This window comes from Mixophyes fleayi, chromosome 2, assembly GCF_038048845.1.
Source record: "Mixophyes fleayi isolate aMixFle1 chromosome 2, aMixFle1.hap1, whole genome shotgun sequence".
Lineage (NCBI taxonomy): Eukaryota > Metazoa > Chordata > Amphibia > Anura > Limnodynastidae > Mixophyes > Mixophyes fleayi.
In genome coordinates this window covers 38,171,062-38,198,743 of record NC_134403.1, presented here as the reverse complement: position 1 = coordinate 38,198,743, position 27,682 = coordinate 38,171,062, and the positions used below count along the sequence as shown (strand labels likewise).

At 39.4% G+C, this 27,682-nt stretch overlaps 1 protein-coding gene across 1 annotated transcript in view; it reads left to right on the top strand.

Annotated features, from left to right (window-relative positions):
- The window catches only part of CWF19L2 (CWF19 like cell cycle control factor 2), a 112,418-nt gene that overhangs the window by 52,187 nt on the left and 32,549 nt on the right, over positions 1 to 27,682 (top strand). The window contains exons 11-12 of the mRNA XM_075198821.1: positions 14,702 to 14,827; positions 18,448 to 18,585. Coding sequence (XP_075054922.1) covers positions 14,702 to 14,827; positions 18,448 to 18,585 — 264 coding nt within the window. The remainder of the gene's footprint in view (positions 1 to 14,701; positions 14,828 to 18,447; positions 18,586 to 27,682) is intronic.

Genomic DNA, 27,682 nt, shown 5'->3' with positions numbered 1-27,682 from the left:
CCTTTACTTTCTGGGTATTTTGGAGTCTCTGATTTTTTCAATTGTCCCATAATGCACTACTCTGTACTACTACCGCTTAACGTTAACCTGCTGTTGTCATAATGAAGTCATTCTGTGTTGGGGAGTCCAGATCAGATCTCTGTTGCCACTAAAACTATTTTAGCCTTAGGCTGGGTACATACTACAGGGTTTTCACCCGATAAACAAGTGTTCGGACCGATATTACATTGGTGTGTACGTTCCAACGATGAACAATTAGCGCATTGTATCGTTTCTTTTGATTTTTAAACCAAACTAAAAATCTTGTTCGTTAATGGAACAATGTCGTTCCAATTCTGCAGTGTGTATGCACTCGCAATCAGGATCTCCATAGAGTTAAGAGAGAAGATCTTTTCAGCCAATGGTTATGCTCAGATCTGAAGGAAAATCTTATAAAACATGTATAGTGTGTACACATGAATCTGTATGCTGATCGGGACTTTGTTTTTGTTTTTTGTTTTTATCAGTCGTTGGTACAATCGTTATAAATAACACATCAGGAGAGAATTTCTGTAGTGTGTACACAGCCTTTGATCTTAGGCCCAATAATCATGTGAGATCTTTACATGTTTATTGGTAATCCTGTACTCAGGAAAATAGTCTATTTAGGGTAGATATCTGTTTCTTGTGACTATGTGTGACTGACTGTGGGATGAATCATTGAAAAGTGTAGTTCATAATAATCCATCTCCTTTTCACTGTATAATGCACATGATATTAAATTATATTAATTTGTATGTGCTGCCAAACACAAGTTCTAGGTATCTGAAAAAACAACCTAAAATTTACTTGGGTGGATTAAGAAATAAAAAAGTTACAACCCCTTTGTATGAAAGCATCGGAAAATGTGAAATTTGTTCTGTTCATGGAAGATAAGCAATTTGTCATGTAAGATAAGCAAGTCTACCCCCCCCTGTGGTTGTATGTGTGTCAATGCTGACTTGTAATAGATACTATTTTTGGTATTAAAAGACTTGTATTACCCTCTGAGCAGTGATTGGATACAGTGTGCAGCCTATTATAAAAGACTTTATTATCGGAGTGATAGATGTATTTCTTTATAGTAGATGTGGAACAGTGGTTTGCAATGTAACTTGTAGGCAGAGATATATATGGATATTACTCCCGGTTCTGTCAACAGGAGAGAACATGTCACGTTCCTTGGTCAGCTCTAATTTCTTACTTAGTTTTAGAGGAGAATCATCAGGAATACTGTTTCAGGATCCGGCCAAGCATGTCCACCCAGATTGCAATTGATTTTTACATTACCGCATTAAATAGAATGAATAATGTACGGGTATATGTTCTCTTTGGCATCCTCAATAGTTATATTGCCCTGGATATAGCATGCTGCGCTTGTTTGGTGACCATCACTTGTTTACTTTGCCCGTATGTCGTTGCCGTCTTTATAATTGACGGTATTGACATCTACAGTTTATAATAAAGGAATTATTTTCAGCAGATTGACTTTACCTCAGTTACCCTGTTCATAGTTTCAGAGTACAGGAGCTGTGTAAATGAGTCACTCATATTTTATAATTGAGATTCTGCAATAATTAACTTGAGGCTTCATCCTGCTAAATAATTTAGGAACCAATTAGACATGTATTTTATCCTTAATTTTATTATTTCATTATTTATAAGGCATTTAAAGTATTGTTCTTCCCGGCTTGTTACTTCTAAAAAGTTTAAATGTGCTTCGTTGTGATTAGGGACATAGGACCCCTTCTCAGGCCCAGTTTTTCTAAACTCCATACATTTGTTGCTGAGCATTACATATTGGAGCACACTTAGAATACTGTGCAGGGACAGGTTACGGGAAGTTTTCACCATCGGTTCCAATAATAGGATAACTTCCACTGCTAAATTAGTTCCATGCTGGAGATCTGTAGAGCATTTCTACCACAAACCCTAAATTGCAGAACATCTCCCCTACTGGAAAAGTCTACCTGATCGTAAAAACTTCTGGGAATATAAACACAAATGAACAACATCATCATCATCACCATTTATTTATATAGCGCCACTGATTCCACAGCGCTGTACAGAGAACTCATTCACACCAGGCCCTGCCCCATTGGAGCTTACAGTCTAAATTCCCCAACACACACAGAGAGAGAGAGAGAGAGACTAGGGTAAATTTTGATAGCCATCAATTAACCTACTAGTATGTTTTTGGAGTGTGGGAGGAAATCTGAGCACCCGGAGGAAACCCACGCAAACACAGGGAGAACATACAAACTCCACACAGCTAAGTTCATGATCGGGAATTGAACTCATGACAGTGCTGTGAGGCAGAAGTGCTAACCAGTTAGCCACCGTGCTGTCAAAACAAAGGCCTCCCCGTCGGGGAATCGAACCCCGGTCTCCTGCGTGACAGGCGGGGGATACTTGCCACTATACTAACATTAGACCACTACTAGACCTCATTTAGGTGCTGGACAGTTGCCAAAATAGCTGAGATGCAAAATCCTCTTTGGTGACCTCCCCTCGATTTACATTGGTATGCAAAACTTTTCTGTAAAGCACATTGGTTTGCAGAGCAAGAAAGCGGTGTGTGTATAGGAGCAGAGGTTTACATCGGACAGTCAGGGGAGTTACGTGGGTTGAGGGGACCCATTGACAAGTACAGAGCACCTAGTTTTCTGGGTAGAAGAACAAAAAGAGATCTAAAATGAGATAAAGAGGTGGAGGGACTTTTTATAAAGTGCGTTCCTTGCTATATGGAATGGGGCATTTCCATTTCATTACTGTGCAAATACGTTATCATTTTGACGACGAACTTCTAGTTTGTGAAGGAATCTTCACAAACTAGTCGGCGTGAAGTGTGCTGGGCGCATCATAAAGGCGATTGGTCGTAAACTGAAAGTGATTTCGGTCATGCCCATGATATGACGCTACCACCACTATGCTTCACGGTGAAATGATGCTATCTGGCTGCTGTGCAGTCCGGTGCGCATCATGAATGAGGATCACTGTGTTTAATTGAAAGTTACACTTTGTAATTTGACATCATTAAGTCTTCTTGTTACTAAATCTGAGAAACCTTTTTTATTTATTTTTTTATTTTTTTTGCACGTCACATCTCACTGTGTTAAAAAACCTGAATTAGTTTCTTACCTTCCTATTCCTGTTTAAAGCAATTAAGTTCCACCAGGGTGCAACACAATGTTAATTGCTTCATCCTTCTTTGTATCTTCTAAAAAATGCTAAGATATGACCAAAGTAATTTAAAAGTATCTAAAAATAAATCACCTGCACTGAAGCTATTAGCATATCATTGACAGTAATTTACTGTGGTCCTCTCACTCAATGCTCCTTTAAATTATAAATCTTACTTGGGTGTATTGTGTATTGATGTGGAAAATTAATTCCTAGTAATAGAAACTCAGGAAGTGAAGCTCTTTGGCCCTGTTTTGAAAGTTATCATAGGCAGCTGTCCTGATTACCAGCTATAGTTACACAACTGCTTATAGCAATGAGTGATGGACTTTTTATTTTGTTAGCATATAGATTATATTTAAGTGGCTATGTGTGAAGAAAAATCTGCATACGTTTAAATTGCTTTTTATCTTAGTTTGTGTAGTTAGACCAAAGTGTTCACTCTTTATAACAATGCTCTTTGTAATACCACCCTGGCTTACCATCCAATATAGTCACTGCGCAATAGTACTAAGTTGTATTATTTTCATGCTTTGTCACCCTCCTGTTAACTCCACCATTATTAGAACCCCAGTTTTGCTTTGTATTTTTAGATGACGTTATAAAGAGGGATTATTATTATTATTATTTTGTAAGGTGCCACAGTATTCCACAGAGCTGGACAGTGGGGGGTAAACAGGGCATACATAAAATAGGGACATACACAGTAGAAAAAGAAAATGCTGACCTGAGAACACAGTGCAGGGGAGGGCTCATGAGAGAGCTTATATTGTAATTGGAAGAGGGCACAGCTTAAATAAGATGAGAAAGTGTGGCTCAATGGAAATTTGGACAGCAGTGAAGGGTGCATTAATGTGAGTAGTTTTAATCGGTGTAGGGTAAGGTGCGAGGGTGCATTTGTGTGGGTAGTATAGGTGGCAGTAGGGTAAGGTGTGAGGGTGCATTTGTGTGGGTAGTATAGGTGGCAGTAGGGTAAGGTGTGAGGGTATACTAGTGTGGGTGGAATTAAGTGGAAGTAGTAGGATAAGGTGTGAGGATGCATTAATGTTGGTAGTATAGGTGGGACTTATAGGGTAAGGTGTGAGGGTGCATTAGTGTGGGTAATATAGGTGAGAGTAGGGTAAGGTGTGAGGGTGCATTAGTGTGGGTAATATAGGTGAGAGTAGGGTAAGGTGTGAGGGTGCATTAGTGTGGGTAATATAGGTGAGAGTAGGGTAAGGTGTGAGGGTGCATTAGTGTGGGTAATATAGGTGAGAGTAGGGTAAGGTGTGAGGGTGCATTAGTGTGGGTAGTATAGGTGGGAGTAGTGGTAAGCTCTAATAAAGAGATGGGTTTTCAGATAAAGATTTAAAGGCTGTAAGAGAGTCTGTATACAAATACTGCATACGCACATTGGGCCTGAGCCATTAAGGAAAGTAAGGCAAAAAAAGGGGTAAATGTTCTCTGGGACAAACCATGTTACAATACAAGGGGTGCAAATTAGTTTTTTATTTTGTGATACTGGCTATTTGTTCCTTGGCACACAAATACTTGATAGCTTTATTTTTACACTGATATTTAAAGTTCATCTAGTACATGCCCTATCCTAACTATAAAACTCTCCCCACATTTTAAACTTACCCCCCCCTCCAATGCAACATGGTTTTGTCCAAGTGCAAAGTTACTCCTTTTTTATGCTTTGCTCTCCTTAATGACTTGGGCCCATTGTCTGCATATTTCTATTAAAACTTAAATATATATTTCTGTTGTCCCATTAGCTTTAACATTTTATTTGCACACCAGGAATGTGAACTGAGATAAGTATAGTGTGGGAGAAAAACTCAACTAGCATTTTATATAGCATTAGCTTTGAACAGCTATAAATTGGGTGTCTTTGCTTACCTTACATGGCAGTAAAATCCCTATATCCCTGCTCCAGGCCTGGGCTAGCATTCTGCCAGCTCTGGCAGTTGCCATAAGAGCAGGTTGGCTAAAGCAGTCTGATCTGGGATAACAGATCAGTATTAGTCACCCCCCAGTCCTCCTTTTCATATGGTCTCATTGCAGCCGCGAGACACTCTGCAATCAGCCCCCACTTTTGCCCTGGTTTGCTGGAGACACCAATAGGTATATGCAACCACAAGCCATATTTGATGCAATATGGTGAGGGAACATATTTGTTTGGGCTGGTGTGATATGTTTGCCAGGTCTGCTTTTTAGGCCCAGTCCTGCTTTGCGCATTCTGCCAACAACAATACCATATAGTTTGATTTGAAATGCAATGCACACTGTGACCCCCTACTTAAGGTTTGTAGCCAAATAACCCACCTACAACACAAAACATTTTGAAATCATTTTGTGAGCCAGTGTAGTTGCTAGCGTATTAAAGTATATAAATGCTGCACATACATCTGTGAGAGGATGGACCGCCTATGCCACCCTGTCTGTTGCTGGGAACCGGCTGGACTTACTTTTCCACCAGTCCCTTTGTTAGAGGGTGGTTAGTGGGAGCATCCAAAATGCGCCCTCTAACCACAGTAGGAGGGGCTTAAAAATGCTGCCACTATTGGACGACTTACCGGCATCCAGTACCGGGTTTCTTCTGGGTAACTGACGCTGCTAGTGTACCCCATTACTGGTGTACCTGGACTGGTACCCCTGACCTCTTCTGATGGACCACGGTTGCTGTGGATGGGTCCCCCCTGGACTACCACACTGACCAGAGCTGCTGGGTTGCGGGCAGAGCGGTGGTACCGGAAGGTTGGGTCCAAATCTCAGAACAACCTTGAACGGATTAGAGTTGGATCTAATCTGTAGGTCACAGGGATAGAGAAGTTTCCAAGCAGGTCTTTGAAGCAAGTTATGTTTATTTGCTCACCCTGGTTGAAGGTACCAGTGAGCAGGTCAGATGAAACAAGAAGAACAATTTTCAGTACAAAACAGTGCCTTTTATACAGTTTTGGAGACAGCCTCACAAAGTAAGCCAGCCCCCTGAGGTCTGAGCTTTTTATAGAATCAGGATGCTATTTGCTTACCCAAACATGGATTAACATGCAATGCAAAGCTAACAATATTTACAGTTAACTGTGATATCCTAAAACTTGCTGTGATATCCTGCATCTTGTTTTAGACACAGGGAATCTAACAACAAGTCTAATTAAACCTCCCTGTGACTTCAGGTGCTGGACCCTCACACATCAAAAGGTCTAATTTACATGAAATTAACATGCGTCCTTTCTTCAGATAGTTGCAGAATACACATTCCCAAAGAAAAGTTACAAAACCCCAAACAAGTCATTTCCCTACCAAAATACACGAAATACTTCCTCAACAAAGGCTTATTACATCAGGTATATACCTCAGAAATAATGCATTTCCTCTAGCAAAGTTAAAACAAAAAATGAATTTCCTTCCTTGGTCTCAGAAATAAAGATATTTCCCTTACCAAAATAAACACAATCTCAAAAATAACTACATTTGCAATTATATAAATAAGCGCCCTGCGCTATTTCCTTTAAATAAATGTATACCATAAGTTATTTATAAGTGATCCAGTCACACATACTGTCTGCATATTTCTATTATAAATCAAGTAGTTTTCTTGTCTCGTTAGATTTAGTATTTTATTTGCACACCAAGAATGTGGACCCGTTTCAAGTTTTCGATGATAGATGTTGTAAAACACACACACACACAAAAAAAAACCCTATTTTTAGTTTATGATTACAGCTGTATCCAATCTCCAATGTCTGGTGCAGATCTCTGGGGTGAAAGTGTTTTGCATGACTTCTTAGGATTAAAACGAGAAATAATCATCACCGTTTTGTTTAGAAGGTCCCACAATATTCCACTGTGCCCCTTACCCTGAAACGATTTGTTTAGAATTTCCCGGATAGGATTTGTTTATATATTGTTCATAATGCCTGATAATGCCAAGCATCCACAGAAAAATTGCATGATACAATATGGGGCATACAGTATGTTTGCAAATAAAAACAGGGAAAGGCAGTACAAGAATAACTTGCATGTACATTTATTGTACTTTCACGTAGGGCATTAAATAAGGCGTAGGTGGAAACAGCCCTCTGTTCTGGGTGGTGTTCCCAAAACAGCTGACTAGTCCATCATATGTAAAAATTTGCATTGGGCAGCACGGTGGCTTAGTGGCTAGCACTTCTGCCTCACAGCACTGGGGTCATGAGTTTGATTCCTAACCATGACCTTATCTGTGTAAAGTTTGTATGTTCTCCCCGTGTTTGAGTTGGTTTCCATCCACATTATAAAAACATACATGTAGGTTAATTGGCTGCTATCAAATTGACCCTAGTCTCTCTGTGTGTGTGTATGTTCGGAAATTTAGACTGTAAGCTCCAATGGGGCAGGGACTGATGTGAGTGAGTTCTCTGTACAGCGCTGCGGAATTAGTAGCGCTATATAAATAGCTGCTGCTGCTGATGATGATTGGCTCAGGCACTCAATATCCAGGTGTGCTCCGTGGTTTCTTAGGCTGACCCTCTGTAGGCCACTGTACATTGATTTGTTTTTTTTATTCTGTAAATTATACTATGTTCTCATCTTTCTTTGTTTGGGTTTGTATTTATTTTAAATAGTTTTTAGCTTCAGTGGATGCAGTTTTGATTGTGTCATTTTTCAACTTAAAACACAGGCCAAACCTGGCATTATAGCAAGGGTGGGGGTATAAAGAAGGTGGCATATATTGGGAGTAATACTTGTAAATGTATTCTTGTGCAGACTGCTGTTAAATCTAAAATTCTGACCCAAGTCAGCCTGTGGTGTCAAGTATATCTGGAAGCGCTTCAATCAGCTGGAGAGAATTGACACAGACCAAGTTCTGTATGCAAGGAATATTCTCTAGTTTATTGATACAAAGATACAGGTTTTTATAGGCTACTGAATAAATGAATCCTACGTCATATGCATACAATAGTTTATACCACTAGTTTATGAGAAGCGCTACTGATTAACTTTCTCACGTATTCTTGAGGTGTTTACTTTTCTCCCCCTTCTAAGGACAGATGAGCCTATTATTTCTTATCTCAAGGGGAGTTGGAGATATGCTATGTGCAACACCATGGATACAGCTCCCATACTACCAGCTGGATATGAAGCTCATTATTGTTTTCATAACTGGTTACATTCTTCAGGTGTTCTCTATTAGTTCAACTTCAAGGCCATAGGCTCACATATTGCAAAACTGCAAGTTAACAGAAAAATGAATAATCTCTTCTAGCAAATAATATTTCTATACAAGTTACAATAAAATGGCTGAACAAAGGCCTTATGAGGCCTTAACAAAAAATCATATTTAACACTGCCTCTAGTGATGATTGATGGAGCATTATAGAGGGGATGGAAAAAAGAAATGGAACAAATGTTTCATTAACTTGTAACCAAAGTTCTGCTAATTTGGGGAGGGGGGGGTGGTTGTTTCTTTGGTTTTGAGATATATTAGTCTTTTAAACAAGCTCCCCTTATGTTGATAGGATCCAGAATATAATATCAGTAAACCGTGCTTGTGACTGTAACGCCGGAGGATGCCTAGTGCTGGGTCTTCTAAACTTGGTCTTTCTGTAACTCTAAATCAATGATGGTAAAATGACAGCCATCTGAGCCTTCACCTGCGGCCTTCAGCTCCTTCCTACTTTATTGTCAGATGTGTTATATTATTATTATTTTATTTATATAGCGCCACTAATTCCGCAGCGCTGTACAGAGAACTCACTCACATCAGTACCTGCCCCATTAGGGCTTACAGTCCAAATTCCCTAACACACACACACACACACACACACACACTACGGTCAATTTTGTTAGCAGCCAATTAACCTACTAGTATGTTTTTGGAGTGTGGGAGGAAACCGGAGCACCCGGAGGAAACCTACACAAACACGGGGAGAACATACAAACTCCACACAGATAAGGCCATGGTTGAGAATTGAACTCATGATCCCAGTGCTGAGAGGCAGAAGTACTAAACACAAAGCCACCATGCTGCCCATGATATTATAGCTTGTAACACTTGTTTAAAATGCCCTCTGATAAGTTATTACAGATAGGTGTCTCTTTCTTTGATTAAATGTATTGTTTTAGCTTAATACTGAGATTAAGGGTAATGTGCGGCCCCTTTGAATGTTAGAGGGCCGTACCTGCTGTGTATCTGGTTGCCTATCTCTTCTCTATATGGTCTCCCTCTGCTTCTGAGGGGTCTTGCGTACTCTAATACTAACACCAATTTGGCATTTAATGAGAGGTTCTCAAGTAATGCATTTAATGTAAAACATTTGTTATGTACAGATTGCCAGCGTTGATAAAATTGCATTGTCTCATTTCTTCAAACATTCCGAGCACCAAACTAAAATATGGCATAACAAGTAGCAATTAGACTGTCTTGCTGGAATTAATTGCATTTTTTTAGATAAGCTTTCTCAAATCTAAATAAGACACTTTTAGTTATTGTCTTTGAGATTCCCGGCATTTAGCTTTTGACAAATTTCCAGAGGGAAAACTCTGCACAGAGAATCAGCAGGTGGGGACTGCGGGTTATTAGGAAATAAAGTGAGCCAGAGTTTTCATCGGATAATTCTACAATCATTGTAGCTATTGTCATTGTTCTGTCTGCATTGTCTCCCAAGTGTTCTAGCATCTCGCCTTTTGTGTATTATTATATGGGCAATGTCTGGCCTCCTTGATGGCATACTAAACACCCTCATTGAGCGGCACAAAGCACATATTTATTTTTTTACAAGTTCAAGAGCAATGACCACTTTTCTCCATTTTATTTTTTGAACTACAAGTTCTGGAAAACGTTTCCAGTCTATGCTTGGTGTTTGCCTATAGTAGTATAAAGACTTGCCAGCACTGCAAATGTAGAAAATATAAGGTAAATGGGCTTTCCACTCCCTGATGACTTGGCTTGTATGTGCCCTCCTCACATTTTTACTTAATACATTGCTTTTATTTTCTAGCTGCCTTCTGTAGTTCTCAGCCTGTTCTTTATGTAAGTAGGCTCTGGAATAAGACACAAAGCTGTCTTCTTGATATACTTGCATCTAATTTGATGGTGGGATGTGCCTACGGACAATTTTTTGAAGTTGTTTTGTAGGGGACTCCACCCTCTGTAATTATCATGCGTAGCCTTGCTTGCAGAGCACAATGACTGTCACTGCTTATACTTATGAGTGTAAATCTGTACATATTGTATGTAGCGCAATTAAAATATGAGATACTATATTTTGGCCAAAGTATGCAAGCTGAAAAACAAAAGTCAGAGGGGCATTGGTCTTTTGAGAGTCCCACACTCACAATACATGGCACATAAATATAGCTAAAAACTTGTACACTCACCAGCTATGGTGGCTGAAATATGCCAAAAATACTGTTTTTTGTTTGCTTTTTTACGACACATCCACTTGACACTGGCAAGGCAGCAGCTAAGGAAATATTAGGTAACGTGCCAAGCCGGTAGAGTGCAGAGATTATGGGAGCTATGCCTGGGGAAAGAAGGGGGTAGGAATCATGCCTCCCTGTTAATTGAGTGCAGGGAATCTGAGAGCCGATCTTGGGAACAGAAGGCTCAAGAACCACCTCTCTCTGTTAGTTGGCCACAAGAATTGTGGGAACAGAATGGGGTAGTGAAAAATTATTATAATATCTAATTTTCCATATACACAAGTCCTTCGAAATAACTCTCCTCCACCACCTTACATGGCATGATACTAGTCCTTGTCCTGAGAGTTGCTAGATGAGTTTTAGACTAACGACCTTCTAGGTGCAAATAAATAGTCCTGGCTCACATCTTGTACAGAGACACCGTCCACGATAGGTGAGCAGTAAAAAGATTTCCGCTCCATCTGTCTTGCATTCTTACTAGGATAGATTCAGAAAGGACCACATCCATCTATTTCTCTCCCCTTTCCTTCCTGCTCCAACACATGGACTTACACAGAGAGCACTGGTTTCAATATAAGGCGGAGTATGAACTAAGACTGTAAATATTGTAAAATTGAAATTATAGATAATTGTGATGGAGGTTAGTAATAGGAGTTGTAAATAGTTTATGTGGACATGGTGACCTAGGAAAGATGTATACATTATACTGAGGTAGCATTGATGTGCTACATTAGATTTCATGGATATTGTAGATGGAAGGTATATTAAGGGATAGTATTTAGGATTACTTGTTGCGCGATAAGATTATTAGTGGGAATCAACATGGATTTGTGAGGGATAGGTCATGTCAAACTAATAATTAGTTTCTACGAGGAAGTTAGTGGGAACTTAGACCAGGGCAGCACAGTAGATGTGGTCTACTTAGATTTTGCAAAGGCCTTTGATACAGTGCCACACAAGAGGTTGGTTTACAAAAAAAGGGAACTGGGTCTGGGAAACAACATTTGTACTTGGATCGAAAACTGGTTAGAGAATAGGAAACGGAGAGTTGTGATAAATGGAACATTTTCTAATTGGTCAAAAATTTTAAGTGGAGTACCTCAAGGTTCCGTGCTGGGGCCACTCCTTTTTAATATATTCATTAATGACCTTGGTGATGCTTTACAGAGTAAAGTTTCTATTTTTGCAGATGACACTAAACTCTGTAAGGTAATAATATCAGAACAAGATGTAGCTTCTCTTCAAAGGGACTTAAATAAACTGAAGGATTGGGCGGCCAAATGGAATATGAGGTTTAACATAGATAAATGTAAGGTTATGCATTTAGGGATCAAAAACAAGAATGCAATCTATAAATTAAATGGAATTAATTTAGGAGAATCTATAATGGAAAAGGATTTGGGAGTGCTCGTAGACAGTAGACTTGGCAATAGTGCTCAATGTCAAGCAGCATGTGCAAGGGGAAATAAAGTATTGGCATGCATAAAAATGGACATAGATGCAAAAGGGAAGACAGTGTAATTTTTCCACTATAAATCATTAGTAAGACCTCATCTTGACTATGCAGTACAGTTCTGGGCACCACTCTATAAAAAAGGAACTAGAAAGGGTTCAGAGAAGGGCGACAAAATTGATAATGGGTGTGGAGTCATTAAGTTATGAGGAAAGGTTAGCCAGCTTAGGCATGTTTACTTTAGAAAAGAGGCATCTAAGAGGAGATATGATTACTATGTACAAATGCATAAAGGGTCAATACAGAGAACTTTCATGGGAACTTTTTACCCCAAGGACTATACACAGGACACGCGGTCACCCGCTAAGTTTAGAGGAGAGGAAATTACACAACCAGCAAAGGAAGGGGTTCTTTACAGTAAGGGCAGTCAAGATATGGAATTCATTGCCAGGGAAGGTTCTCGTGGCAGATTCAATAGATATGTTTGAGAAAGGGTTATACAAATTTTTAGCAGAAAAGTGTATCCAGGGATACGACCGTTAATTAAAATGAAGGATATTAGTGGATATAGGGTAAAAATAGGACTGCAATATTTTGTGTGGGGGGATTTTCACAATTGAAACAGATTAGCGGTTGTTTACTCTGGATCAATTTCAAATATAAGTGAGGGATCGCAGGAGATGCAAAATAGGTTGAACTTGATGGACTGGTGTCTTTTTTTCAACCTCATCAACTATGTTACTATGTTATATGTGTAAGTAATATTGCTATGCATTGTTCTTGGGAACCTGGAGTTACGAGCTCATTGCGTAGCAGACAGAATGGTATATTGATTGCTGGAAGTGCAGTATTCTTATCGTGATACATAAGGAGTTTGACTGTTCATATAATAGAGCTTGTGTTTGATATGGAATTTATTGTGATATATTTTGTCTGCATTATGTTGCATAAATATGAATTGTATACATTTGATAAAGACTTGTGGTTGTGAGAGAGCACAGGCAATTAAGTTTAAATACTGTGCTAAATATTGCATAATCAAGATTGGGGCATATGCTTTGTTAACATGCTTTCAAGATGGCCGACATTGTACCATGCTTTGTTAACCCCTGTAAGACTGTATAATTGTGGGACTGTGTATATGTTGTATGGGAATACGGATGATAAATATATATGAAGTTGACTGTGCACGGTGAAGTTTGTGCCTGAAGTGTCGACTGTGCTTAATGAAGAGAGTTGTAATTAAATTAGGAGTTGTACATGTATGAGTACTAAAGTATAAGTACTGGAAGAGATATATATTTAGATATAGATAGCGATAGATAACCATACTATCGGTAATAGTGCGTGGGCCGTGTTTCTTTCACGAGTGACGCAGCCAAATGAAATCTCCCCTATATGTAAGGTGGATATAATGCAGCCAACGTGGGAATTGTAATTAATTTTGGGACACACGCACATACATGAGAAAGATATCTACAATTAGTAATAAATTAGTGATATAATTTATTGTACTTACACACAGACATGTCATCTATGTTGAATTATTTGTTGTGTGTAAGATTGTTATTTAAATTATATTGTTACATTATTGTGTAAGTTGTATAAGTAAAGATTCAATTTCATACATATACAGTATATGCATTGTGATTTTTGTACTGTTTTGATACAGGAATATTATAGATAGAACTGGAATTTAATTTGGAATAAAGGACCTGGAGTACATGTGAAGTACAGAGGAAAAGGGATCATTATACTGAAACATTATTTACTATATAAAGCAGTGGTGTGACCATGTCTGAGAGAGATTTTGTAAAATGTATAGCTTGGTAATGCTTAGCACGTGTTTTCTCTATGGGATCTGTTTTATTGGAGTCTGCTTACTTTTACTTTTGCTAAGCAAATTTGCTCATAAATGTAATAATGCAGAACAATAAGGTTAAGTGCATATGTTTTGCTGAGCACATAGAAAATAAAATGTAATAAAATTAGATAGGAATTGGGAATGTTAAACTTGATACACCGCTCTTTTGATGCTCCCACAGTGCGTTTATCTGAGATCCACATGGCGTTGATCATTTTTAAACCAGCAGAAACGCAATACAAACAAGCACAATTCCTAAATGCATTAATAGTGCGTGATTGACGAATCACCACCTGCTTAGTACTTCCTCGTTTTTATAAGGTAATGGCTTTATCTCAGACGGCCTCCTGAGTTCCCAATTTATTTCATTCTGGTTTTACTTCTTTTCATTTTCAAAACGAAAAATCTCCCAAAGCGAAGAGGCCTAATCATTTTGTTAAAGGGCAGAAACACACAGTAAGATTCATTAGCAATAAATGTTAAACGCCTTCTGCACATCTGAATAATTTAGCATGCACTTCAGAAAGAAAAAGTCAGCTCTGCGACTTAAGTACCTCTATGTATAGTTTAAATTCTTCTAACACCTTGAAAGTTTTATTATGAATTTATGAAAAAGAAAATCTCATTCTACATCACCGAGAGAGAATACTGCTATAAAACGAGTCTATTAATGGAACAATATATCTTTCTGCTCTCAGAGCATTCTGGAAGTTGTGTTTAAACAGTGGCTGGACAATCGTTTTGAAACAATTTGTTTTTAATTTTATTTTCCTGACTTTTTTTTTTTCTTGAAGGGTTCTAGCGCAAGAGAAGAACAAGAGGTTCTCCTTGTCAGGACAGATCAATCCGGACGAGCATGGCCTCTGAAATCGATGGAAGATCCAGTAGAGTCAAGAGGTGGAAGGAGAAAGAGACAGCTGGTAAATTCTGTGTTTCGTTTTTGGGTTTTAACACATGGGTGATTGGGGTTCAGTTGGCGCTGCGGATAGGGTCATGGAACCCTATGAAGAAGACCGGACAATGTACATATACATTCCCTGGGTGGATCATTAAGGTAGCATGTTCTATTGCCTGTTGTCCATGTTCCGTGCAACGTTCACTCTGATCGCTCTTGTTAACTGTGAGAGCATTCTTCTTCGAGTTCAATTAACCCTGTTTGCTGTTTGGTTGAGCTGCGTTCACTGGGAGGTGAACACAGCTGAGACAGGACTTGCCATGGGCACATGGAAAGGGTGTACATACCTTTTATCTCGTATATGTACTGGAGAGTTTTATAGCTGGCCATAATAAGGTGATATTTGTCATATGGTAGAAGTTCATTAGACTAGACTTAATGGATACAATCAACGAGCCTTTGAAATGTGAGGTTCCTTTCTGTTTCTGAGCATGCTACAACTCACCATCATGGGAGCTAGCAGTGAACCCACCATGTTGCTAGCAGTTGGTGCAGGCTCACCTGGGACACATAGAATCTGTTAGGGGTCCATGCGAGGAGGGCTTCATCTTCACTGCAGAACATCCCCAGGTCTTGTCCAACTAGGCATAAACAAGGGACACCTAAAGCAGTGAGAACAAGACACACTTTGTAGTCAGGCACAGGCCGCGGGTCAGGACATGTAGCTCAAATTTGGAGTCACAGCAGTTCTATAGCCAGAGAATGATTCAGAAGTTGCTAACTGTATGCTGCCATATGATTCACTATGCCACATACCAAGTCACTGACTTGTACCAATAAATACATGGCCTAGCAGTAATGTATGCTACTGCAGATTTTTATGTTTTTTATTTTTGAGAGGTGAATACACTTTCAAACTCTGGCGGGGGGGGGGGGGGGAGGACACATGTACTGTAAGGGAGTCTACTTATAGGGTTTGTACACACTGCCTTCTGTAAATAAAGTATTTATTCCGGTCACTGCTATCCAGCATCTCAGCACCTGCAGGCGGCTGCCTTTATGCTGCATATTTTATCGTCCTGGATCATCTACATATCAGCGTTGTCACCTTTCCCTGTCTGTCTCTGCACAGTTCATAAAGCACAGAGGCCTTTAAAGAGGAGCTCAGGGTTAATGAGCCTTATGTGGGGGGGGGGGGGGTGGATCTAAATGAACTTTCCCTCACTCTGTATTAATAGGAACGCTCATGTTAATGTTCATTTTCTTTGAGGGCTTTTTCATTTAGGCTTCCTCTCCTGGGAAATATTCACATCAGTATGATGCATGCAATATTCAGAAGATAATATTGCCTAGTAACGCATTAGACCAGCATCCTACCGCTGCACACTAAGCTTAGTTATGGTCTACCAAATAGGAGGTGCGCTTATTCGCTACTCTCTTCCATACATTGTGCTGTTATCTAATATAAAGGTGTGTGAGATACTTATGTCCAAAGTTTCTTTTATGCTTTCTCTAAATGCCAATGTAAACCATTCTAGAATATAGAGATTCTACCTTAAAGGCCGAATAAATCTAAAAATATTAAGCTGTCTTCTAGGAGAAAGTTGCTAATAACAACCACAGCTGCATAGGTAAAGTTTCCATATTTTGACAGAACCTGTCCAGAAACGGTTACGTGGCCCAATAATGGTCCTACCTGATATCTTCCCTTCTGCTGATGTCTTGAAACTTTTACAATGCGCAGTGGTTTTTAATATATGGCCAACCAAAAAGTATGTGCCCATTAGACCACATGTTCTGGTGATAGCAGAGCCTCCATCCTTTGTTTAACAAGGGCAGCATGGCACGGATAGCAGCAAGTGGTGCAAAGGATGTAATGCACGGAAGACGCTAGAACACACCGTTTGTCTAATATAAATGTGATCCATCTGCACACACGTATGTATTAATGTCTACAGGTGGATCACATTGCAGTGCTGAAATTGACATAATCGCTCTAGAAGTGTTTGTGTGTACTGGTTCATTTGATTGAAATATAAAAATATGTAATAAATATTATGACAGGAATGACCGCCTATGCCACTCTGTCTGTTGTGTTGCTGAGGACCGGCTGGGCTTGCCTTGCCACCGCCCCCCCTTTTTTTTTTTATCCCAAATACGCCCCTCCTGTCGCAGAAGGACGGGCCTGCTGCCACCACTAGGCTCCTAAACCGGCACCTAGAACCGCTTCCTTCTGGGTGACTGTCGCTGCTAGTGTACCCCCTAGCTGGTACACCTGGACTGGTACCCCTGTCCTCTTGCCTTCAGATCAGGGTTGCTGTGGATGGTTCGCCGACTGGCCAGAGCTGCAGGCAGCAGGCAGAGCATTGGTACTGGAATGCTGGGTCCCAACCTCAGAACAGCCGGATAACGGATTATATTTGGGTCTAATCTGTAGGTCAGAGGAATTACAGAAGGAAAGAAGTTGTCAAGGCAGGATCTTGAAGCAAATGATGTTTATTAGCTTGTGTCCTAATAAGAACAGTTCAACACTAGTGTATAGTGATCAGACGGCCAGATGGAACAATAATACATCACATGGTCAAACAGCTCTCCTTTTAATACAGATCCTGACAAATCCTCTCAGGGGGTAAACCAGCCCTTTGATCCGAGATGGCTCCGCAAAGACTGAAATATTTCATTCACAGATTAACATCAGAATGTGAGATCTTCCTTAAACTTGGATTTTAAATGCAATTTATACATAACAAAATTTACACTAATGTGATATCCTAAATCACAGTGTTCAGAGGTTTCCTTTCACTTTAATCAGACAGGATGCCGGTAACGACTCCCTTCTGTGTATTCAAGTGTTGGTCACTCAGATGGCAAAGATCTAATTAGCCTAACTGGGGTTTCCTCTAGAAAGGTTGAATCAAAAAACAAATTTCCTTCCCTGGTCTCCGAAATAAAAAAATTCCGTCACATACAAGGCTATTGCATTAGGAATTAATACATGAATATGAAAATAAATCCATTTATACTCCAGAGCAGGGACCTAGCCGTTTCTGTGCTGTGCGCCGGTTATTAACCAGCACCACAGTGCCCATACATTAAATATTTACATTTAAATGAATAAATATACCCTTTAATACGTCTTTAATCCTTTAGTGCTGAGTTTTAACCCATTCGATGTTCCCCCGGCCATAGATATCATAAATGGATTTTTTGCTGCTTTTAAGCTGTACTGTGTGTTCAAAGCAGGGGAAGTTGGTTCAATATATTGCATATATGTTAAGATTACCAACTTGCGCCAAAGTTTTTCCTTTTCTGGTCAGTCCTACACTACACTACGTATAACCAATTCATCCTGAATTTATAAGCTGTGTGCAGGTAAACCTCATCCCATATGGAAGTATAGCAACGATGACGTGAAAATTCAGATTTGTGTTCGCATTTAAATGGGGGGGGGGGGGGGGGTCGCTCCAGATGCGTTGGCGAAGATGCTGTATACTCTATATAGACATGTGACATTCTGTTTTGTTATTAAATCGTTTACAAGGTTAAATGAAATGATTTCCTGAATGCCTGTAGAAATGGTTCGGTCAGTGCAAGAAGCAGTGTCTGGACTGTATGATATAAGCTGTACATTGCTCTGTGTTGCAGGCTGAGACGCACATTGATAAGGAGAGGATCCGTTACTTCCACGATGACGATAACCAGAGCCTTCAAGATCTCGTCAAGAGAGAGAAGATGGGAACAGCCGAAGACCAAAATAAAATGTACATGAGAATGATGTCCAAGGTAATGTCTGGCCTCCTTTAGTTTGTCATTGGTGATAATTAGTTAATTATCAGATCATTCTCTTATGCCAGCGGGAGCTCTGAGATTGTTCGAGTTCAAGGCAGGGTGAATGCTTGCAAAACGCGCCAGGGCTGCCGGTGATCTCTATAACTAGGACTTAAATCATGAAATGATAAACTGGGACACCGATGGGATATTATGTCCAGTTTCAGTTATAGAAAAGTCGTTTTGCGGCTTTCCTGCGGTAACTTAGTAAGTGTGCTCAGTACTTGCATGCAAAGGTCTAACCACATACGATGCTCACATGTAATATAAATATTTATTTTAATGTGATGCAGATGTGAAAGAGCGATATATATATATATATGCTAGGGGGCAGCTCCAAATATTTCAGACTACTCCCCTGCATTGTGTTCAGTCTCAGATGAGTTGTTTGGAGTGCACGCTACAGCAAGTGTTTGCCAAGTTATTAAGTAAACTGTTTACTTTCTTGTGTCTTGGATTGTATCTTCATTATATATATTTTTTTTAAATGGGACATAGGCTGTAAGTGTATTCGGAAAGTATATGGGCAAGAGATGTAATTATGGAGATAATAGTATGAAGTGGTCACATTTGGTGAAATCTGTCATTTATAATCATTACCCTCCTACAACTTCTGGAGATAGAAGTTGTAAAGATTAGCAGAAATAATAGGTATGGAAAACCGTATAAGTCGAGTGCATTTGGCATCCAAAATGAGGCTCTTATGGACTAAGCACCACCTTCTGTTACATTGTTTTTTTGTTTGTAAATATGTGTATATTGTACCTCTGTTATTATATAATTAGAGTTTTATTACATTGAATGCCATAGTTTAAAAAAAAAAAAGTTAAAGTTTTTGGTTATACGAATCTATGAGACAAACACAACACATTATGCCAGTGCAATGTCCTACTGTCATACAATATACAGAGATGTAGCCTGTTATCATAACTGATTTTGAAGACTGAACGGTCTCCTCATCCAACAGCTCTGGCGTTATTGCAATCAGAGACGACTTTGGCTAATCTCTCCTGACTGATGCCAAATGCGTGAAATTATTACTAAGTACAGCTGTCTGCGTTGTCAGACGTCGCTCGGGCTGCCACTGGAACGTGTCGTCAGGGCTGTGCACGGTTCTTACTAAATTAAATCTCTGCTCCAGAAACACGTTCCATGCGTGACCTGACTGGAGATCATCAGATTGTCCGTATAATTAAAGCTGCGGTTTTCTTACCTCATGCCACATATCATCATATGACACTTGCATAATTAGTTACTGTTTTGCAATCATAAATTGTACAAAACTGTACAGAAAATATACTTCTGAAAAGTGCTTATAGGAAAGAGTCCTGTTTTTTTTTTGTTTTCTAGTAAAAAATATTAAAGACAAGTTAATCTGTAATCCCCACATAAAAGTAATGGATGTCTAGCTCACTGCCAGTTAGAACGGCAGAGGTGTTGTGTAATTATTATATCAGTCCTCTTGCTCAATGGCATAGTACATCTATTTAAAACTTTGCTATCCCTTTAAAGAGTCGGTAGTGGTAAAGAGGGCAGTTACGTATGAGAGATTGCTTGTATTTTCTCCTACACGCGGTACATTATGGTGACATACTTTCTATTTAGTCATTTTTTATATGAAAATGGGGATTGTATTATCAGCATCATCATTTATTTATATAGCGCCACTAATTCCTCAGCGCTGTACAGAGATCTCATTCACATCAGTCCCTGCCCCATTGGGGCTAACAGTCTAAATTCCCTAATATAGACAGACAGACAGACAGACATGGAGAGACTAGGGTAAATTTTGATAGCAGCCAATTAACCTACTTGTATGTTTTTGGAGTGTGGGGAGGAAACCGGAGCACCCGCAGGAAACCCACGCAAACAGGGGGAGAACATACAAACTCCTCACAGATATGGCCATGGTTGGGAATTGAACTCATGACCCCAGCGCTGTGAGGCTAAAGTGCTAACCACTAGTCCACTGTGCTGCCCACGTATTGATTAAGCTTTTATAATAAATAAGGTATGTTTAGACTTTAACCCTACATGAATTTCTTCCCCAACATAGTAATTTAAGAGTATGCAGGATGCTGCAATTAATTGTGCAGAGTATGCCACATATTTCAGTGCATGTTGCCCAATGCACTATGATGCATTCTGAATGTAAATCACATGGAAGCATCTTTGCCAAATGCTTGGGGGGGTTATATCTACTAAGCTGCAGGTTTGAAAAAGTGGAGATGTTGCCCATAGCAACCAATCAGATTCTAGTTATTTATTTAGTACATTCTACAAAATGACAGCTAGAATCTGATTGGTCGCTATAGGCAACATCTCCACTTTTTCAAATCCGCAGCTTAGTAGATATACCCCTAGTGGTCATTTACTGCCACTGCTCATCACAACTTCATCTTCTCCTACTTTCATCTGGAAAACAGAAAGACGGACTTTTTATAAATTAAGATTACTGCATTGATACAAAATCAGACCTCTTTTTTTTTTTTTGAATGTACTTTTTTCTGAACATACTTTTTTACGATTGACCTTGTATTTACTACAATTATTTCACATTAATGCATTACTCCCCAAAAATTTATCGTGTGGCCAGTTGCGTCACAACATTAAGTTAGTGGCACACAGGTGTTTTACGCACATGCGTATCTCCTCCTCCAGGATCCCGGTACTCACACTGCCTTCTGACAGATACATTGTAAATGCCTCCCTCTCCTCCTCCTCATTCATGTGTCCCCGGTTTTGTAGGGAGAGAACAACATGTAGCTACTTGGGTCATCAAAGTGCTCACAGCAGCACAGAGTATATCATGGCATGAGTGTGCTGGTCTTGTAGGAAGCAGTGACTGATCTGCTCATACGATTTATAGAAGTAAGAACAGGGCTGCATGTGTTATGAGGAGGGGAATGGAGGCAAGAGGGAAGCCATAGTAAAAACAGCGGCCCTCCAAAAACACAGAGTAAGTAATGCATACTTGTCAACTCTCCTGGAATGCCCGGGAGGCTCCCGTAGTAGGTAATCCTCCCGCATCTGCCCACTTCCTAGTGAAGTGGGTAGAATTAGAACCAGAATGATGCGATTCTCAGTCAATCGTGTCATTTTGCCCCCCCCCCCTCTCGCTGCTGTAAAATGACGCATTTGCATCATTAAGTCACAGGGGCGGGACCAAAATGGCACGATTTGTTAAGCCCCATCCCCTCCACCCATACTCTCTCCAGGAACTCCCAGACACCAACTTCAAAATGTTGTTGGCAAGTATGCAGTAATATCAGAAGGGAAATGGGAGGCACAGGCTAAGTTAGATAGTGGAAGGCGCAGGGTCCCCTAACAGCACACAGTAGTGGTGTAGGCTCTTGTCATATTACTGAACAAAAAATACACATTTATATGAAATTAAGCCACGACAAGGAGCATGTTCTGTTTATTAATGAGATCACTTTATACAAACTATCCTTCTAGTACTTATAGATTTAAGATAGTATTTTTAGAGGCCCCTGGTTACTGACTAGTGATGAAAGAATAACTGTATCTGCAGCTGTGTGGTACAGCATATAGTGGAAACTACTGCTGCAAAAGCCTAGAGACAGGTGGAAATCACTGAATAGAAAGCCTCTGCATTGTTCTGATGGGATTCTTCTTTTTCCGTATGTGGATTTGTAGAAAAAATAAATGTTTTGTTTCAGTTAAGTTATATAGACTCAGTCCGCTTGAGCACTAATGTATTGCTTTAGGTTGTCTTTCTTTCCCAGATATTGCTTTTAGTGCAGGATTTTTAATAGCATCATCAGATTCTACCACCCACTCATTCACGTGACAGCAGTCTCTTAACAGAAGGTCATTTGTAAAAGTCTCTTACCATAAGAGCAAGTGTTCCTACTGTGGTTGTCTGTTACACTCCCCACTTACTAACCTGCTTTGTTCCTTATTACAGGCACCATATTTCCTTTTTTACCGGTCTTGTCACCATTTATTTTTTATTCCATAGTACAAATACAATTTACAGATTTGTGCTACTGGTTCTTTTCCCTAGAACTTATTACTTTATTTAATTACCCTTTTATCTGCCGCTTAGATCTCCTTTGTCGCTGGCACTGTATGCAAATGAGTGTAAGTCCAGGTTGTTTTCATCTCAGATGGGTTCTCTCAAGTATATTTAAGCTCAACACACACCGATAAAACGGGCATATTGTCCAGACCTGTCTAAGTGTGTGGTATGTACGTATGAAAAAGCGTTAATATGAAATGACCATATAAAGATATGCAGGCTGGGTGCTTTTATATAGGTCATGGATATCAGAGGGAACGTCTAATATCCGTAATAATTTAAATGGGTTTGTTATTTCATTTATTACACAAGTTTCCTTAATGAATCCTGAAGTTATGACATCATACATCACATGTTGTAAGCAATGACATCCAAGCTCACCAGTTGTAGGGATTTACACATATAGTAGCAGTACTTCGTAAAGACTTTGTGCATCAATGAGACAGATTTGATGTATTTTGTGTCCACCTGGGGCAAGATTAATATGCTTAACTTTAGTATGTAAACTAAAGCCTCTATATATGCTTAGACTTAATTTTAATGTGGAATGCACACAATAGGCTTAACTGAGTTATAAATAAAGCTGGCAATTAAAATAGAATTACAGAAGTTATTGTGATTATTTATAATCTTCTGTAGGTAGAGAGCAAACTATTGTGCGCACCTAATGATTAAATCATCCCTCCCAACAGGCCTTGAGATATGTATAAAGTTTCCAGCCATATTAATGTGCAGAGCAATATGAAAGCAATCTAACCACGGTTCAGTCATAATCAGTATTATCTAAACTGATGTTAAGACGTAGGTTTACAATTTCAATATATTTTAAACGTCTCTAAGGCTTCTATGAGCAATCTATTATCATGTTTCCTTGTGTAACATTTATCCCACTTATCTGCGCTTTTATTGTATTTCCTGTTTTAAAGTTGTTTAAAGAGGAAACATCATCTAAGCAGTGTTTTTTTCCATTTTATTTTATTGATTGTTTAGTCCTATGGGTGTATATAGTTTTATAACATAATTTTCTTGCATATTTGTATTTAATACAAGAGTAGAAATCATTACATTGATTGCTTGTCCAACACAAAATTACATTTCTAAGTGATTAGGAGCCGCAAACATTTTAGTGCCAAAGCAATGCCGCTGGCTTCATATAGATCCGCTAGACTGGCTCCACGTTCCTCAGCGATGTTACTGGCTCCACGTAAATTTAGAGGTTGGAGTTTCAATGATGTCACGGACTCTGTAAACTGTTGCAAAGTTGGAAGCACATGATTCTCAAAAATGTCATTATATGTTGTAGCATTAAGATTTATTGTAGAATTAAGACCCCCTAGTTCCTTATCTGGAACTAAGGTGTCCAGGTCATAATTCCTCCTCCACCAAACTTTATAGTTGGAAGTATGCACTCAGGTGAGAAGCGTTCTGGCATCCGCCAGACTCAAATCTGTCTGTCTGACTGCCAGATAGTGAAGCGTGACCCGTCCCTCCAGATAACGCAAGTCCAATGTTGGTGTGCTTTATACTCCATTGGACTCTTGAGATCAGTTGATGGCATTGCACAGGGTAATCTGACTCTCGCGGGCACCATCTTGACCATGGAAACCCAATTCATGAACATCCTGACTAACAGTTCTTGTGCTTTCGTTGCTACCAGAGGCAGTTTGGAGCTCAATAGTGCAACCGATGACCGGCTATTTTGGCATGCTATGTACCTCAGGACTCAGCAATCCCAGTCTGTGAGCTTGTGGGGCCTTCTGCTTCACGGCTCAGCTGTTGCTGCTACTAGACATTTCCACTTCACAATAACAGCACTAACAGTTGACCGGGACATCTGTAGCATGGCACAAATTTGACGAACTGCCTTAGAACAGTGTCATCCTATGACAGGCCCACTTTGAAAGTCACGGAGTTCTTCAGTAGGACTATTATACGCTAATGTCTGACTATGGAGATTGCATGGCTGTATGCTTGATATAATGCACTGGTTAGCAATGGGTGTGACTGAAATGGCCAAAAACACTACTTAGAGGGGGTGTCCACATACTTTTGCCCATGTAGTGTATGTTTATAGCAGTAGCTGTAGGAGAGCATATACAAGCCAATAACTTAGACATTTGCATGCGGGAACCTCCTTCTGCACTACAGTTACTTAAAGAAGAAAAAAAATGCATCCTGCAACAAAAATTTGAACCTGTCATTCTTGAAAAGTTTAGTGATTATGTGTGTTCTAAAAATGAAATCCACCCCTCACTTAATGAAGAAGGAGAGGGGGGGGGACACCAGAACACACTCTCCGGTAGCCGCAGAGTCAACTTTTTTAAATTATTTGAGGTGCTCATGTCCACCCCCACCCCCTCCCAGGAAATATTGGGGATGCTCTAATACCTACAGTACCCACAGTTCGGGCTTCTATGGGTAGCAGTATATTTAGAACTACACCTTATAGTGCTCTGTTTATATACTGCAGTGCAGCTAAATGTCATATTTTCAATCTCCTGTGCATAGTACCACCAGTATAATGAAAAGGTAGGAAACTTCTAAAGAAAAAATGATATTTAGCAAATATGTTTCTAAAGCAAATTCTTAACACATACTTCACTTTATTTGTCCTGTTTTTTTCTTTTAATCTGGCTGAGATGATTTATTTGGGACACTGGTATTACATCGGCAACATAGTGATCCTATTTATATCACTGATCACTGTGTTATGTTTCTGCTGCTGGTTAATTGGATTTTGAGTTGGATCAGGGCTTTGGCAATTACATTGTACAGCCAGTGCTAGTCACCCGGATCCTCATCTTAATCATACTCTTGGGTTGATTATAGCTTCTTAATTTAAGAACTAATATTATTGATGGAGTAAATTATAATTGTATGAATTTTAGATGATACAATATATTTAGCCAGATAGATCCGTACCAGGATATGAATGAATATTGTGAAAAACATAACAGCCAGGAATGACTTTTTTTTTTTTTTTTTTTTTTAATTCCCATTTCTTAGGTTTCATTAATAAATGTAATTTTATTATCAAGCCAGTACTTTAATACATATTTATCTTCTAGATTGATTATTGGAGATTCTTGTTTGTTCGTTTTTCTATGACTCAAATAGTGTTACACATATTAACACTGTTTATTGTGTGCATTTTCTTTTTTTGTTTCTGATAAAAAGTTTTGCAGAAACTTCTTCAACAGCAGCGATAGGTGTATAGGATAATAGACCGTAGCTTAAGCCTTAATTTGGCTGCCGGGTTTCTGAATAGTCAGATTGACATTACAGTGACATCACAGCAGCCACTCATAGCCCATCTTCTTTGTTAGCTGAGCGACAAAAACATCTGAGCAAACACTAAATTTGCAGAGCACAGTTATATAGTTTTATACCAATTAGAAGATATAAAATGATGCACCCCACAGATTCCACCGTCTTTGTCCACAAGTTCATGTGCTTCCCCATATGAATGTTTTGCTTTCAAATAAATCTAGGTGAGTAATGTCACAAAGTGACGTTTCTACTGTGTGTATAGCAGGCAGCCATAAATCATTTGTAAATTAGGTAACTAATAAAGGAACCAGTGGCAGAACTACCGTTGGTGCAGCAAGTGGGGTGCATCGGGGCCCATGTAGATAATGGGGCCCGCTGCACTGGGAACTAGCGAGCTGTGGGCTCTGATTCCCTCCCCTCCGCTTCCCTGCACAGCTCGCTAGTTCCGCCTTTGAAAGGAACAATTTGCAAGTCAGGGTTAGTGTGCTTTTAATTTGTTATAGCCCTTGCTTATGTTGTCTATATGTTTAGAAACACTATAGGTGAAATATGATTTTTCTACTTTTGCTGTGTTATGTGCTAAAATAAGTTGTTTTGAATAAGAGCATTTTATACAATACATGAACCATCAAGTCTGTCCCAAAAGGTTCGACAAAGAGCCTAGGATGCCCTGTAAGTCATGGTCAGATGGCTCCATCTCCAGGGGGACCCTTGTACTTGTCCTATTCAGGTGACCACTTACCTGGAAATGCCACGACTGTCAAACATGTCCTCTGTATACAAAGACGTGGCTCATGGGTTTGTTTTATTTTCAGCTGTTGGGATTTTACTGTCATGCCTGAAAGTTCAGTCCATTGACTTTAGGGCTTAAGGGCTCAATACTTGTGGACTTGATCAAAATATACAGTTTATTAGCAACTGAGATCTTTCAGTTTTCATATTTTATTATTAAAAAGGTAACAAACACATGATTCTGAATAAAGGCAGAGTGTAAAGTTTCTACCACATAATGTGTGGTAGATCACTGGAGTGTAATAAGCTGATATAATAAAGATGTCTTATGAAAGAGGCCAAGAGGGTAGACTTCATATATGGTCTTCATGTCTAGTATAAGGTAAAGCTAGAAATTAACCAGAGTTATTGGCACATAGTAGGTTACTGGATGATGATTTTGTTTTTTTTTCTTATTTTTGCCTACAAAATTTTTCTTTTGAAATAATATCGAACTCTGCATATCTTAGTAAATAAGATCACTAAAGGCACTGTAACCTCCACCAATGAACAGGGACAGGGGTATGTGTCAATCGTTTACAGACCTGATTCTCTTTGCTTGATACCTCTTATACCTGCTATCTATATCTGCAGAACCTTAGGAAATGAGGGAAGGTCACATTCTAAAATTATGCTACAGAACTACGTAATAGTGGGAATGGAGAACCTATGTTCCGCACTGTGCAGGCAGTGTACAAACTACAGGAACCAGTCACCTGACCTTGGCTGCCCGAACACTGAACTCCATGTCAGCCCCATGTCCCCAATCATTTCAGATCTACCCTCTATCTATTCCACACCCTATGCTGTTGTACTGTAAAAGGATTATTGCAAATTAACATTGAAAGGGTGACTTTGGGAGTTTAGGGGACAACACCTAGTGGAATTCTGCTTGCAGCAATTAGTTTGCCTAAAATTGATAGCACCTTTTTAGGACTATTTAAAGTAAAGTAAAAATCTAATTAT